The 16,246-nt window shown below is 35.2% G+C and overlaps 1 protein-coding gene across 1 annotated transcript in view; it reads left to right on the plus strand.

The window, feature by feature from the left end:
* Positions 1–16,246, plus strand: part of KIAA0825 — a gene marked incomplete at both ends in the record, with an annotated part of 341,894 nt that overhangs the window by 116,634 nt on the left and 209,014 nt on the right. The window contains one exon of the mRNA XM_079701596.1: positions 3,024–3,203. Coding sequence (XP_079557722.1) covers positions 3,024–3,203 — 180 coding nt within the window. The remainder of the gene's footprint in view (positions 1–3,023; positions 3,204–16,246) is intronic.

Consider the following 16,246-nt stretch of genomic DNA (forward strand, 5'->3'; position numbering starts at 1 on the left):
TATAGTACCAATATTTTCTGGCCTTAAAAAATGGCTATTTCATTTAGTTCAAACTAATAACTGTTCAATGGATTTAGCTTTTTTTTTCTTTTTTTAAGCCTGGGTGGGCAACTGACTTCAGTCTATTTGTTGCTTTTCAAATAGCAAAAATCCCTGAGGCAAGTAAACAGACTACTTTTTTCGAGGCAAGGGAAAATAGAAATAAAAAATATACATTGAAGTATTTTGACACATTTATATGGTAATAACAACAATGTTAATGCTAATAAGACTCATTATTTTTATTATAATATTCCTCATACCATCCCCCTTTCTCCATCTGTATTGTCAGTGCATGATTCATGGGGCCTTAGATTATTCAGGCTGTGTTGATTGTCTAGCTTTATCTCTCCCTCCCGCATACCATTCACATTTCAGCCATGCCACCCTACCAGCAGCAACCTGTCTTCTCACCATTATACCAACTCTTCTGTCTTCTGGAAAGCACCTTTCCCACCTCAACCTTGTCGTGCCAGTAAATTTCTACTCCTCCTTAAAGACTTCGCTGAGACATGATCTTCTCTGTGACTTCTCTGCATTCCTCTCCCCAAATTTAAAACATCATCCTCTATATTTTCATAGTACCTTATACTTAAGGCACTTAGACTTAAGGTGATCGAATAATTTGTCATTTAAACTGGGACCCTGTTTAAGAGTGAAAGAGGATGCTGCTACTAATTACACCAGAACAACAGACATAAACCAGGACTGCCTGAGGCAAACCAGGATGTACTGTAACCCTACTTACCTTTACTTTGCTGTAATGATTGTTTACATGTCTATCATTCCCACCGCCCCCCCCCATACACACACACACAGAGGCAGTGAATCCCTGGAAGGTGTAGGCCTTAGCATCTAATATGGCTACTGACATAGTAATTGACTGATTAAATCTTGGGAATTTTATTGGAGCAGAACATTCTAGACTAGTGAAGTGGTTGAGACAAACAAAAGGCGATGGGAGGGAACATGTGCAAGGAAAGCAAGTACACCAGTTTGGGAGGAGCAGATGACTGCGGATTGAAACATAATTTGGGAAAAGATTGTGGAAACTCTTGATTTTCAGGTTCAGGAATTTCTAACAAAGTGTAGGAGCAGGGGAAGGTTTAAACATGGGGCGATGACATGAAGGATAACTGATAGTTGAATGTAAGCTGAATTAGAGAGAGGGAAACGTAGAGAGAACTGAGGAGACTATTTGGATAAAAAAGATGAAATTATGAATGCCTGGACTAGGACTCTTTGTCATTTAACCTTTTGTGCTTGATGAAAACTTAGGACCCTTTAGATTGCAAGTGACAGAAACCCAAATTAACCTGGTTTAACCAAAAAGGGAAATTTATTAGCTCAGCTAACATAAGTATACAGGCATTACCAGATCCAGGTTCTCACACAGTGTCATCCCATCTGGACTGTTCTCTCCATCTCTTGGTTCTACTTACTTTATCAACTTCCTTCTCAATGGAGTTCTCCCCAGAATGGACATCAGTAGCTTCCAGCCTACTTTCTACCAGTTTAGCAACCCCAGTACAAAGAGAACATCACTTTACCAATAGTTCCAGCAAAATTCCTGAGGAAGGCTCTCTAGATCATGAAAATCAAATCACAGAAATAAAATTATCAGGAAGAACCATAGAAGCGATGAGCTTCCAAATGAGCAAGAAAGGAAATGTACTCATTCCAAAATGATCTAGGTTATATTTTTTCAATATATTTAAAATATAAAAAACTTTATGAGAGTCATTTTCTTTAATTCAATAAATATTTTTACATATTATGAAACTGGACATATCATGCGAATTATCTAGACAAAATAGAAATTATTTCACCTTTTCAGTCCTACCTTAGATGCAACAGTATAGGAACTGATCTTTGAAGAAGTCATAATGGAGCCAGAGAAGGACAGAAAAGAGCGATTAAAATGGCTCTATCTTTGTGAGAATTCCTATTTGGTTTTGTTGAGAAACCAGCTGATAAACCTCTTCATTCTGAAATGGCAGGATCTGTGGGTTTGAGAAACACATAAATTTATTTGTAGAATTGATAGCATAATACTGAGAACACTATAAATATGAATTTCCTGTGAAATTTATGTTCTGAATAAAGGGTATAATAATGTTCAGAACACAAATCCCAAAGAGAGATACAAAGATTCATCTAGTTTTAAGTAGATTTTCAATAACAAGAGAGTGCATATAGGGGCTTCCCTGGTGGCGCAGTGGTTGAGAGTCCGCCTGCTGATGCAGGGGACACATCCTGCATTCCACATTCCTCAGGAATTTTGCCCCGGTCCAGGAAGATCCCACATGCCGTGGAGCAGTTAGGCCCGTGAGCCATGGCCGCTGAGCCTGTGCGTCCAGAGCCTGTGCTCCGCAACGGGAAAGGTCACAAAAGTGAGAGGCCCGCATACAAAAAAAAAAAAAAAAAAAAAAAAGAGAGTGCATATAGAATAATTCTATTTGGTGTTCAAGTTATACATACATATACTTACATATGCATACATATATACAGAAATATACAAATATATATTTGTGTATATTTGTATATAATATGAATGAAATACTGCGCCAAATATAGTAGCTATCACTGGTTGGTAGGATTTGGTACAATTTTAGTTTTCTTAGTTTCTTAGTCTGAATTTTTTACAGTTTCTACAATGAATACGTGTTACTTTTAAATGAGAAAAGAAATCAAAAAAGTTTCTTTAAGAGGAAAACGAATTCTGACATAAAGGGAAACTAGCACTGCCCTTCGAAGTGATGTCATGTGGTCCTTCTCACAACTTTTTCCCTCACAAATATCCAGGATTATCTCAGAAATTATATTGAGTTTGATGAACCATTGACCGAAAAGACTGTGGCATTTCTCTTATTATGCAAATATTAATCAAATACATTTTTACAATATTATGCTAGAGTAAGTGATGAGAATGTAATCATATTCATTGATACCTACCTTACTAAACCATTTTTATTCCTTTTAAGAACGCACCTTTCAAGAACAAGGTTCTGATACAGAAAGTAATGTGAACCAAGGATCCAGCTTGATAGAAGCTATATTTAAAGTATTGTACCACTGCAATTTTTCTCCACAAACATTTGGAAATGTTTTTGTGAGCTACATGGAAGAAGAACATTTATGGGACTTTTTATATAACATTCCAGGTATGAGAAATTTTCTATTTGTAAAAGAAGTGTTTTATAGATACTTAAATATATCTTTAAAGATGTTTTAAAATTTTTATTGATGTCAGTTTTGCTGAATCTGTTATTTGTAAAGGATTATCTTACATTTTTTCAGCATAAAGTCTTCTTTTGGGAATCATTAACCATTAGTTCCTGTCAAAATTTAATATACTTGGGACAAGGGTGAGGGGAAAGTTGAGGGGGAAAATTATGTAATGCAGATTTTTTTTATTATTAGGTAGTGTTCTCTCATAAAAATTTAATATTTACCACAGATTATGTTTTGCTATTGAGCATATAAGAAATTAGTAAGATGTGGAAAATACTTTGTGATTCGTGGGTGCTTTTATTAATAAACTGATAGACAAAACTGCTGGCCAATTTTCTTCAAATGTAGTTTATTATTATGATCATAGTGCATCTCTCTCTACAAGGCAATTATGTCCTATCATTGTTCTGGGGACAGTATGTGTTTTCCCCAGCCGTACTGTTCGTTTGCCCGCAGCTGGGGTGGGTATTAAAGACAGAACGGGTTGCATATCCGAATAGGAAGTGTTCATGGGTTACCCCACCTTCAGGACCAGGTGTAAACATTCTCACATTGTTTTTTTTTTTAATTTAAAAAAAAATATTTAATTAATTAATTTATTTTTGCCTGTGTTGGGTCTTCGTTGCTGCGCGCGGGCTTTCTCTAGTTGCCGCGAGTGGGGGCTACTCTCCGTTGTGGTAGACGGGCTTCTCATTGCAGTGGCTTCTCTTGTTGCGGAGCACCGGCTCTAGGCACGCGGGCTTCAGTAGTTGCGGCACGCGGGCTCAGTAGTTGTGGCTCACGGGATCTAGAGCACAGGTTCAGTAGTTGTGGCACACGAGCTTAGTTGCTCCACGGCATGTGGGATCTTCCCCGACCAGGGATCGAACCCGTGTCCCCTGCATTGGCAGGCGGATTCTCAACCACTGTGCCACCGGGGAAGCCCTCTCACATTGTTTTATCCTTAATATTCTGCCTTTATATCTCTATACTTAATGTCTTGGGAAAATGAAGGATGAGGACTTAGTGGTTATTCTGTTAGTCCATTAACTATTTAAATCATTTACATTTGGCTTTCAACCTATATACTTCCTTATACACTTTTTTGGAACCAACCAACCTTTCCTTAAAATATTTACTAGAATCCATATAAAAAATCTAACTGGCTCATATCATGGTTTCCTTCTTCCTGTACTTTTTAACTATCCTCCAGACATGAATACCTTTTAAACTATTCTTAAGTCATTATGTTACATCTTCTCTTGGTCATTATCCCTGCAAAGTAGCAATAGATAACTATGTAATGATTTCAAAACCCTGAATCTATCACTTAAAGACTCTGTAATAATTATCTCCTTTTAAAGTCTTATTTTCTAGTTCTCATATGTTCTCTCACTGTTTCCTTTTAACCCCCAAAATGGTCAGTCTCCTAAGTTTAAAAGACTGCATTATTTCTGATGTAGACTTTATTGAACTGAAAGAAAAACAACCTTGAAAGCCCCCTCCACCCCCTGCTGGTTTTAGTTGTTTCTGGTCAGGGTAAGAGCCGAATTCTCTCACAAGATTCTAAAGAATTGGTGACCCACATGCTTCAACCATTATTTATCTTTCACTTCTTAAGTTCTTGAACCATCTGTCACTCAGCACAAAACTGTACTGAAAATGACTTAGAAGAGATCAATGGGTTTCAGGTGGTGGCCTGAGAAAGCAAAACTGCTACTTGCTTCTAATTAGTCTTCTCTCCCATCTACATATTGAGCAAACCCGCCTCCCCATGGTCGGACAAGTCTCCTGGAACAGGAACAAGTAGTACACATATTCATAGAGCCCGAATTTTGTTGAGGGGCTCAAAGGGGCAGAACTTCAAACTGGTGAAACATCCCTGGCCTTTGTACAAGTTGTTTCTACATCAACATTATGTCTTCTCTGGAACCTAAGACCTTGAAGTGGTTGTGAGGGACAGTGCCTTTGTGTTTTCTCTCCTATTTAAGTCTTTGCAAAAGTTTTCCTTTTCTTCTGTTACCAATCACAGGTATCTTAAAAATGCTATTAAGATAATAAAATATACTCATTCATAACAAAATTAAGCCCTTTATGGTGGTTTCTGTTTGACTTGAAAATATGACAGATTTAAAGGAAATATAGCTGAGACACATCATAATCCCACAATATTTGCATTTTACCACTAACAGATCTGTGTGTCAGTAAATATAATTACCCAGATCGACTGGAGTACATTATTTAAAACCTGGTGTATTTTCTTCCTCCTGAAACACCTTTCTTCCTCCTGTCTATGGTTTCTGTATAGCTTGTCCATAATATATCACAGTCTTATGATTTTAGGGTATAAAGGTGAGGATGAAGTAGGCAGTATCCTCATCTTATTGCAAAGTAAACCAGGGTCAGAAATGTTAAGAGACTTGCCTAAGATTATCCACTGATTAAATTGCAGATTCAGAACAAAAAAAAAAACAACAGAATTTCTGATCACAGGCCGTGTTATTTCTCTTTATTTTTTTCTATTAGACTAAACTTTTTGAAACATTTGCTTTGTGAACATTTGAATTCCGTAATGAAACACATAATTTGATTTAATAATTAGAAATCCAACACGTAACTCCTTAGAATGAACATAAGCTAGGGGGGAAAACAAGAGTGGAAATATCCATTTAAAAAAAGATTACAAAAGATAGAAATACAAAAAACAATTAAGTTGGGGACCTCATGTGGGCATTTCAAAGGCCAATACACTATAAGTAATAGATTTGGTAGCAATCATTTCAGGCCTGTACTCTCAAAGTAGGTCAGCAATCTTTAGTTGGGCAAATGAAAATACCAAAGCGTAAGTTACTTTGACTGTACTTCAGTCACACTATTCCTTAACTCCCTTTTTCTTTTAAAAGAAATAAATGTCTTTAACACATACTGTGAGTTAAACTTTATAAGAAACTACTAAACTGTTGTTCAGAGTAATCCTGTCTTTTTACATTCCCACCAGTAATATAAGAGAGTTTGGGTTGCTCTATACCTCACCAACACTTGGAATTGTCTTTTTGCTTTTATTCATTTTAAGGAGTATGTGCTATTATCTCACTGTGACTTTAATTTACAATTCCTTGGTGATTAATGACATCAAACACCTCTTCATGTTCTTAACAGTCATTTGAAAAAAATTATTTTGTAAAATATCTGTTCAAACTTTTCTTCATTTATTAATTGGATTATTTGTCTTACTGAGTTGTAAAGAGTCCTTTATATATTCTTGATACAAGTTATTTGTCAAGATAATGTATTAAAAAATTTTCTCCACAGTCTATTGCTTACTTTTTCATTCCCTTAACAAGGTCTTTTGATAGGGAGAAGCTTGCAATTTTGATGAGTCCAACTTAACAGTTTTCTTTATAATAGTGCTTTTTTGTGTCCTAAGAACTATTTGCTTATCTAAAGAGTGCCAAGATTTCTCCTATGTTTTTTTCTGGGAATTTTATAGTTCTAGTTTTTCATATTTAATTCTATGATTAATTTCAAGTTGTTGCTTTTTTGTGTGGTGTAAGTATTGAAATTCATACTTTTTCATACAAACATGCAATTTTTCCCAGCATCCTTTTTAGAAATCACTGTTCTTTCCCAGTTGAATTACTTCAGTGTTTTTGTCAGAAATCAAATGAACAATTGATCAAATGCATATCTAATTGTGGATCTTCTATTCTAACACTTGGAACTACATGACTATATTATTTGCTTTCTGCTTGTCCCACCTCTATTCCTTTTAACCTTTATATTGGTCTCCTTTAGATTAACTGAGTATTTTTCAATATGACATTTTATCTTTGCTAATGGCTTATTAGATATAACTCTATTTATTTTAGTAGTTGTTCCAAGGTTTACATCTTGTGATGAGTATCTTTAACTCATCACAGTTTACTTTTTACTATCATACCACTTTTACATCTAATCTAAGAACCTTACACAAGTATATTTCTATTTACTCTCTCCTGTTCTTTATGCTAGTGTTGTCATGTAATTTCTACTAATGTTATAAACCCCACAATCTATTGGGTTTTTTTAGTTTTAGTCAGTTACAGTTTAAAGAAGCTAAAAATGAGAAGAAAGTCTTTTATATTTGTCCATCTATCTACCATTTCTGGTACTCTTCTTTTACTTGTATAGATCTAGGTTTCTGACGGATATCATTTTCTTTCTACCTGAAGTATCAATACTTCCTTTAATATTTCATGTACTACAAATTTTCTGCCATCAATTTATTTTATTTTATTTATTTTATTTGCATGAAAAAAGGGCTTTGTCTTCATATCTGAAATATTTTTCATCAGACATAGACTTTTGGGTTCAGAGATTTTTTTTGTTGTCTTTCATTTTCCTTTTTCACCCAGCACTTTGAAGACATTATTCTGTCTTGTGGCTTGCATTGATTCTGATGATAAATCAGTATAGGTTTTAAAGTGTATGTTTCCTTTTATATAATGTGTCTTCTTTTTGTTGTTCATTTTAAGATTTTTCTCTTTATCACTACTTTGCAGCAATTTTATTATGATGTGCTTTGTTTTGGTTTCCTTTTTATTTATTCTTCTTGGGGTTTGTTGAGCTTTTATATCTGATGATGTTTAGTTTTTATCATATCTGTAAATTTTTCAGCCATTCTCTCTTGGGATATTTTATCTTTTGTCCCCCCTACCACCACTTTTTTCTGGGATTCTTATTATTAGACCTCTTGGTATTATCCCACATATCACTGAAGCTGCATTCTTTGATTTTGTTCTTGTTCTTATTTGGTTTTTATTTTTTTTTGCCTTCTTTCTCTCTGTGGTTTGGTTTGGACACTTTATATTGTACCTGCAAATTCAAGGACCTTTTCTTCTGTAGTGTATAACTGCTATTAAGACTATCCAGTGGGGCTTCCCTGGTGGTGCAGTGGTTGAGAGTCTGCCTGCTAATGCAGGGGACACGGGTTCGAGCCCTGGTCTGGGAGGATCCCACATGCCGCGGAGCAGCTGGGCCCGTGAGCCACAACTACTGAGCCTGCGCGTCTGGAGCCTGTGCTCCGCAACAAGAGAGGCCGCGATAGCGAGAGGCCCACGCACCGCGATGAAGAGTGGCCCCCGCTTGCCACAACTAGAGAAAGCCCTCGCACAGAAACAAAGACCCAACACACAGCAAAAATAAATACATAAATTACTAAACTCCTACCCCCTACATCAAAAAAAAAAAAAAAAAAAAAAAAAGACTATCCAGTGAATTTTTTTATTCCAGATATTTCTAATTTCTAGCAATTCCATTTAGTTCCTTTTTATATTTTGCATATCTCTCCTCATTTTAAAATCCTTGCACATATGTATGAAGTCTGTTTTAATTTAAACCCTTGTTTGCTCATTCCATCATTTCTATCATTTTTGTGTGTCTTTCTATTGGGTGATTTTTCTCCTGATTAGGGATCACAGCGTTTTTCTTTTTGTTTTTTTATGTTATGGAAAAAATGCCAGATGTTATGAATGTTACATTGTTAAGTGTCTAGATTTTGTTTTTGTCCTTTACAGATTTTGTTTTCACTAACAGTTGTGTACTTACAGATTTTCTAATGTTGAAACGGCCTTGAATATCTTGGATAAATCCCGCTTGGTCATGGTGTATAATTCTTTTTATGCATCATTAAGTTCAATTTGCTAATATTTTGTTTAGGATTTTTGTATCTATGTTCATGAGATATATTGATCTGTAGTTTTTTTTTTGGTAATGTCTTTGTCTCGTTGGTATTCAGGTAATGCTGGCTTCAAAATGAGTTAGGAAGTAGTCCCTCTGTTTCTATGTTCTGAAAGAGATTGAAAGGAATTGGTATAATTTCTTTTTTTAAACGTTTGGTGGAATTTCACCAGTGAACCCATCTGGGCCTGGTGCTTTCTGTTTTGGAAGATTATTAATTATTGATTAAATTTCTTTTATGGATATAGGCCTATTCGGATTGTATATTTCTTTTTTGTGTGTGAATTTTGGCAGATTGTGTCTTTCAGGGAATTAGTTCATTTCATTTAGATTATCAAATTTTGGGAGCATAGAGTAGTTCATAGTATTCCTTTACTATCCTTTTAATGTCCATGGGATCTGTAGTGATGTTCCTTCTTTTATTTCTGATATTAATAGTTTGCATGCTCTCTCTTTATTTCTTAGTTAGCCTGGCTAGAGGCTTATTGATTTTATTGATCTTTTCAAAGAACCAGTTTTTAGTTTTGATTTTCTCTATTGATTTCCTGTTTTCAGGTTCATGATTTCTGCTCTAATTCTTATTTCTTTTCTTCTGCTTAGCTTGGGTTTAATTTGCTCTTCTTTTTCCATTTTCCTAAGGGGAAAACTTTGACTCTTGAGTTTAGATCTTTCTTCTTTTCTAGTATATGCATTCTGTGCTCTAAATTTCCCTCTAAGCAGTTTTGCTACATCTGACAAATTTTACGTTGTGTTTTTATCTTCATTTGGTTCAAAGTATTTTACAGTTTCTCTTGAGATTTCTACTTTTACCCATGTATTATCTAAAAGTATGTTGTTCAATATCCACCTGTTTCAGAATTTTCCAGTTACCTTTTTGTTATTGATTTCTAGTGCAATTCCATTGTGATCTGAGAGCAAACATGGTATACTCTATATTTTTAAAAATTTTGTTAAGCTATGTTTTATGGCCCAGAATGTGGTCTATGTTAGTGAATGTTCTATACAAGCTTGAGAAGACTGTGTATTCTGCTGTTGTTGGATGTAGTCCATAGATGTCAATTATACCCAACTGATTGATGGTGGTATTGAGTTCAGCTATGTCCATAATGATTTTCTACTTTCTGGATCTGTCCATCTCTGATAGAGGGTGCTAAAGTCTCCAACAATGATAGCAGATTCATCTAGTTTTCCTTGTAATTCTATCAGTTTTTGCCTCACGTAGTTTGACACTCTGTTGTCAGGTGCATACACATTAAGGATTGGTATGAGTTCTTGGAGAACTGACACCTTTATCATTATGTAATGCCCTCCCTTATCTCTAATAACTTTCCTTATTTTGAAGTCTGCTTTGCCTGAAATTAATGTAACTATTCTTGCTTTCTTTTGGTTAGTGTTAGCATGGTATATTTTTCTCCATCTATTTGCTTTTAATCTATATGTGTCTTCATATCTACAGTTGACTTCTTATAGACAACATATAGTTGGGTCTTGGTTTTTGGTCTCCACTGATCAATCTCTGTCTTTTAATTGGTGCTTTTAGACCATTGACGTTCAAAGTGATTATTCATATAGTTGGATTAATATCTACCATATTTGTTACTGTTTTCTATTTGTTGCCCTTGTTTTTTGTTTTTATTTTTCACTATTTTGTTCTGCCTTTGTTGGTTTTAACTGAACATTTTATATTATTCTATTTTCTCACTTTTTTTAGCATATCGGTTATACTTCTTTTTTAACTTTTTTAATGGTTGCCCTAGAGTTTGCAGTATATATAGAAAGACAGAGTTTGAAACTAAGTCCACTTTCAAATAACACTATACCATTTCACAGATTGTGTGAGTACATTATGCTAACAAAATAATCCTAATTTCTCCCTCCCATCCATGTATCATTTCTGTCATTCATTTCACTATACATAAGCATATATAAGAATGCTATATACATAAGCACACATAATTAAACACATTGCTAGTATTATTATTTTGAACAAACTGTTTTCTGTTAGATTAGTTATGAATAAGAAAAATAAAAGGTTTTATTTTACCTTCACTTATTCCTCTTCAATGTTCTTCCTTACTTTATGTAGATTTCAGTTTCTGACCCATATTGTTTTCCTTCTACCTAAAGAATTTCTTTTAACATTTCTTGCAAGTCAGGTTGACCAGCAACAAATTTCTTCAGTTTTTGTTTGTCTTGAGTAAGTCATTATTTCTCTTTCACTTTTGAAGGATAGTCTTGCAGGGTGCAGAATTCTAGGTTGATTTTTTTTTTTTTTCTCTCAACACTTTAAATATTTCATTCTACTGTCTTCTTGCTTGTATGGTTTCTAAGAAGTTAAATGTAATTCTTATCTTTCTTCCTCTATAGGTAAGGTGTTTCTATGTTCTGGCTTCTTTCAGGACTTTATCTTTTATTTTCTGTAATTTGAAAATGATATGCCTAGGTATATTTTTTTTTGGTTGTTGTTGTTCATTCTTTGTTTGTTTGTTTGTTTTTTAGCATTTATTCTGCTTGGTGTTCTCTGAACTTCCTGGATCTGTAGTTCAGTGTTTGACATTAATTTAGGGAAAATGCTCAGTTATTATTGTTTCAATATTTCTTCTGTCCCTTCTGTCTTCTCCTTGTATTCCCTTTACAAGTATGTTACACCTTTATAGTTGTCCCATACTCCTTGGATATTCTCTTCTGGTTGTGGGGTTTGTTTTTTTTCAGTCTTTGTTCTCTTTGCTTTTCAGTTTTAGAAGTTTCTACTGAGACATCCTCAAACTCAGAGATTCTTTCCTCAGCCATGCGCCTTCTACTAATAAGCCCAGAAAAGGCATTCTTCATTTGTTACAGTGTTTTTGATTGCTAGTGTTTCTTTCTGTTTCTTTCTCAGTATCCATCTCTCTACTTACATTGCCCATTTGTTCTTGCATGCTATTTACTTTTTTCATTAGAGTCCTTTACATATTAATCACAGCTGTTTTAAACTCCCAGTCTGATAATTCTGATATCTTTGCCATGTCTGTTTCTGATGCTCTCTCTGTCTTTTCAAATAGTATTTTTTGACTTTTAGTTTGTCTTGTAATTTTTTTCTTGAAAGCTGGACATGATGTTCTGAGTAAAAAGAACTGCTGTAAATAGGCCTTTACTAAGTGGTGGAGAGGTGTAAAGGAGGGGAAGCATTTTATAGGTCTATGTTTAGATCTCAGTCATTTAGTGAGCCTATGCCTCTGTGGTGTACTTAACAAGCATTTCAGTTTTTTTCTTACCCCTTCCTTAGGTCTGAGAGTATGGTTAGAGTGGGCTGGAGCTGAGTATTTCTCCTGTCCTAGGACAATTAGGCTCTGAGAATATGCCTAGTGAGTTAGGCTCTGTTTTAGTAGTTTCTCCTAAGGGCAGGCCTTAAGAAAAACAGGGTGTGCTGGCATATTTCCAGATGTTTCTTTTTCCCTCCTCTTGCTGGAAGCACTATAGGATTTTTCTTTGATATCTGCTGTGGAAACCTAGTCAGGTTCCTGGAGGTAAAACTCACAAGAGTGTAACAGCTCCCCCATGAGAGGGTCTCCCTAGAGTTTGTTTTTTCTTTTTTTTTTTGTGGTACACGGGACTCTCACTGTCGTGGCCTCTCCCGTTGTGGAGCACAGGCCCCGGATGCGCAGGCTCAGCGGCCATGGCTCATGGGCCCAGCCGCTCTGCAGCATGTGGGATCTTCCTGGACCAGGGCACGAACCCGTGTCCCCTGCATTGGCAAGCGGACTCTCAACCACTGCGCCACCAGGGAAGCCACTCCCTAGAGTTTTAACTCTCAGACTTGTCTACACTGAGCCTCCAGCAATTGATCAGTTACAGCTGAGATTTTCCTACATTGGTTCTGGTTCCCAGGATAGTTTCTGCTTGTGAGTCTCTACTCCAGTAAGCTGTGCCTTGCTGTATTTGCCTGTCTGTCTCTCCAGTCTGGGGGGCTGTGGTTTGCCTTGTGTCCTCACCTCTTTTACAGATCCAGGAAGAGTTGTTGATTTTTTTTATCTGTTCAGTATTTTACTTGCTGTTAGAATAAAGTAGAAACATCCAAGCTCATTGTATGCAGAGCCAGAAATCAGAATACCCTGCCACTTTCTTTTCTCTGTTCTCTGTTCTCCATTTCTTCTTTCTTATCTCTGCCATAGGCATCTGTGGATATTGATTAATCTTCCCTGTAGTAGTATCTAGTGCTCAAGATGTTTCAGAACCCTGCATCAAGAGAACACTGGGCACCACAACACTGTACAATTGTAATTTTTCCAGAAAACTCTTATCTTAGGTAATAATAATAATAGCAAATACTTACAGAGTGCCTACTATATGGTAGTTACTTTACACAAATTAATTCATGTAATTTTAAAATAATTCTTTTAGATAAGTCTATTATTTTATCATTTTCAATTCCTTGATTTTATTTTGAAAGGAATAAACATACCCTTTTAACAAAAGGAAATAGAGGAATTCCTGGCTTTCTAGAATTTTTAGATATCTGAGATGCATTTAATCCATGACTCCAAAGAGTTCAACCCAAATGAATGTTAATTACTGATACAGGAAGAAGGCTTCTTTATGTCCTTCAATGAATTAAAGTCTTGAAACATCATTAAAAAGACAGACAGCTACACCATCCACCATTCACATAAAGAGCAACAAGTTTACCTAACTGATGATTATGTCATGCTAAAAAATAAAACTCTCAACATTTGATATCACCAAGATCCTCTTCACCATGGTGTGTTTTTTTTTAATTGAGGTATAGTTGATGTACAATATTATACAAGGTTCAGGTGTACAACATAGTGATTCACAGTTTTTAAAGGTTATATTCCATTTATGGTTATTATAAAATATTGGCTATATTCCCTTGTTGTACAATATATCCTTTTACCTTATTTATCTTATACATAGTAGTTTGTACCTCTTTGGGCATCCTTGTCTTGTTCCTGATCTTAGAGAAAGTGCTTTCAGCTTTTCATCATTGAGTATGATGTTAGCTGTAGGTTTGTCATACATGGTTTTTATTATGTTTAGGTATGTTCCCTCTATGCCTGCTTTCTGGAGAATTTTTATCATAAATGGATGTTGAATTTTATCAAAAGCTTTTTCTGCATCTTTTAAGATGATCATATGGTTTTTATTCTTTGATTTATTAATGTGGTGTATCACATTGATTGATTTGCAGATATTGAAAAATCCTTGCACCCCAGGGATAAATCCCACTTGATATGGTATATGATCCTTTTAATGTATTGTTGGATTCAGTTTGCTAACATTTTGTTCAGGGTTTTTGCATCTATGTCCATCAGTGATATTGGCCTGTAATTTTCCTTTTTTGTGATATCTTTGTCTAGTTTTGGTATCACGGTGATGCTGGCCTTGTAGAATGTGTTTGGAAGTTTTCCCTCCTCTACAATTTTTTGGAATAGTTTGAGAAGGATAGATATTTGGTAGAATTCACCTGTGAAGCCATCTGTTCCTGGACTTTTGTTTGGTGGGAGTTTTTTTAAATTACTGATTCAATATAATTACTGGTAATTGGTCTGTTCATATTTTCTGTTTCTTCCTGGTTCAGTCTTGGGATATTGTACATATCTAGTAATTTGTCCATTTCTTCTAGGTTGTCCATTTTATTGGCATATAGTTGTAGTTTCTTACGATCTTTTGTATTTCTGTGGTGTCAGACATAACTTCTTTTTCATTTCTGATTTTATTGATTTGGACCCTCTCTCTTTTTTTCTTGATGAGTCTGGCTAAAGGTTTGTCAATTTTGTATATTTTCAAAGAACCAGCTCTTAGTTTCAGCACCATGGTGGTTTTAACAATGGGTTGTCATTTGAGAAATATCACCTTGAAATTTGAGGGCAAAAAAAATCATATAGATGCTCTTTATTGATTCAAGTGATGGTCCCTGGACTTCCCAGTCATTTTAAAAAACAAACAAAAACTTTTATTGCATTTATCACACAAGTAATACATAGTCATTGCAGGTAATACTTTTTATTGGAAAGAAGGGAAGGAGGAAAGGGAGAAAGAAAGGAGGGAGGGAGGGAGAAAAAGTAAAAGATGAAGAAGGAAAGGAAGAGGACAATCACCTGAAATCTCATTAGTCATTGATAATCACCATTAACCTTTTAGAGTACATCTTTTAATTCTTTTATATATGTATGTAGATATGTATTTTTTAATAAAAATAGTATCTCATACTCTTTTCTAACATGCTCTTTTTTTTTTAAGGGTGAGCTTTTTATTTTAATGTTTTTACTTTAGACTCATCCCACTTTTTAAAAAATATCTTTATTGGAGTATAATTGCATTACAATGTTGTGTTAGTTTCTGCTGTACAACAAAGTGAATCAGCTATAAATATACATATATTGCCATATCCCCTCCCTCTTGAGCTGCCCTCCCACCCTCCCTATCCCACCCCTCTAGGTTGTCACAAAGCATCAAGCTGATCTCCCTGTGCTATGCAACAGCTTCCCACTAGCCATACATTTTACATTTGGTAGTGTATGTATGTCAGTGCTACTCTCTTATTTCATCCCAGCTTCCCCTTCCCCCTCCTGTGTCCTCAAGTCCATTCTCTATGTGTGCAACTTTATTCATGCCCTGCCACTAGGTTCATCAGTACCTTTTTTTTAAGATTCCATATATGTGTGTTAGCATACAGAATTTGATTTTCTCTTTCTGACTTAGTTCACTCTGTATGACAGACTCTAGGTCTATCCACCTCATTACAAATAACTCAATTTTGTTCCTTTTTATGGCTGAGTAATATTCCATTGTATATATGTGCCACAGCTTCTTTATCCATTCATTTGTTAATGGACATTTAGGTTGCTTCCATATCCTGGCTATTGTAAGTAGTGCTGCAGTGAACATTGGAGTACATGTGTATTTTTGAATTGTGGTTTTCTCAGAGTATATGCCCAGTAGTAGGACTGCTGGGTTTTGTGGTAGTTCTATTTTTAGTTTTTTAAGAAACCTCCATACTGTTCTCCATAGTGGATGTATCAATTTATATTCCCATCAACAGTGCAGGAGGGGTCCCTTTTCTCCACACCCTCTCCAGCATTTATTGTTTCTAGATTTGTTGATGATGGCCATTCTGACTGGTGTGAGGTGACATCTCATTGTTAACCTGCTTTTTTTTTTTTTAACTAATTGATAAATGGCTTTACTGTGAATATGGATATACCTAAGCTAATTAAACAAATCCCCAGTTATTGGACATTTGGATTATTTCCCAATTTTTCTTTATATTATTTAT

Source organism: Hyperoodon ampullatus (assembly GCF_949752795.1).
Source record: "Hyperoodon ampullatus genome assembly, chromosome: 4".
Classification (NCBI taxonomy): Eukaryota; Metazoa; Chordata; class Mammalia; order Artiodactyla; family Ziphiidae; genus Hyperoodon; species Hyperoodon ampullatus.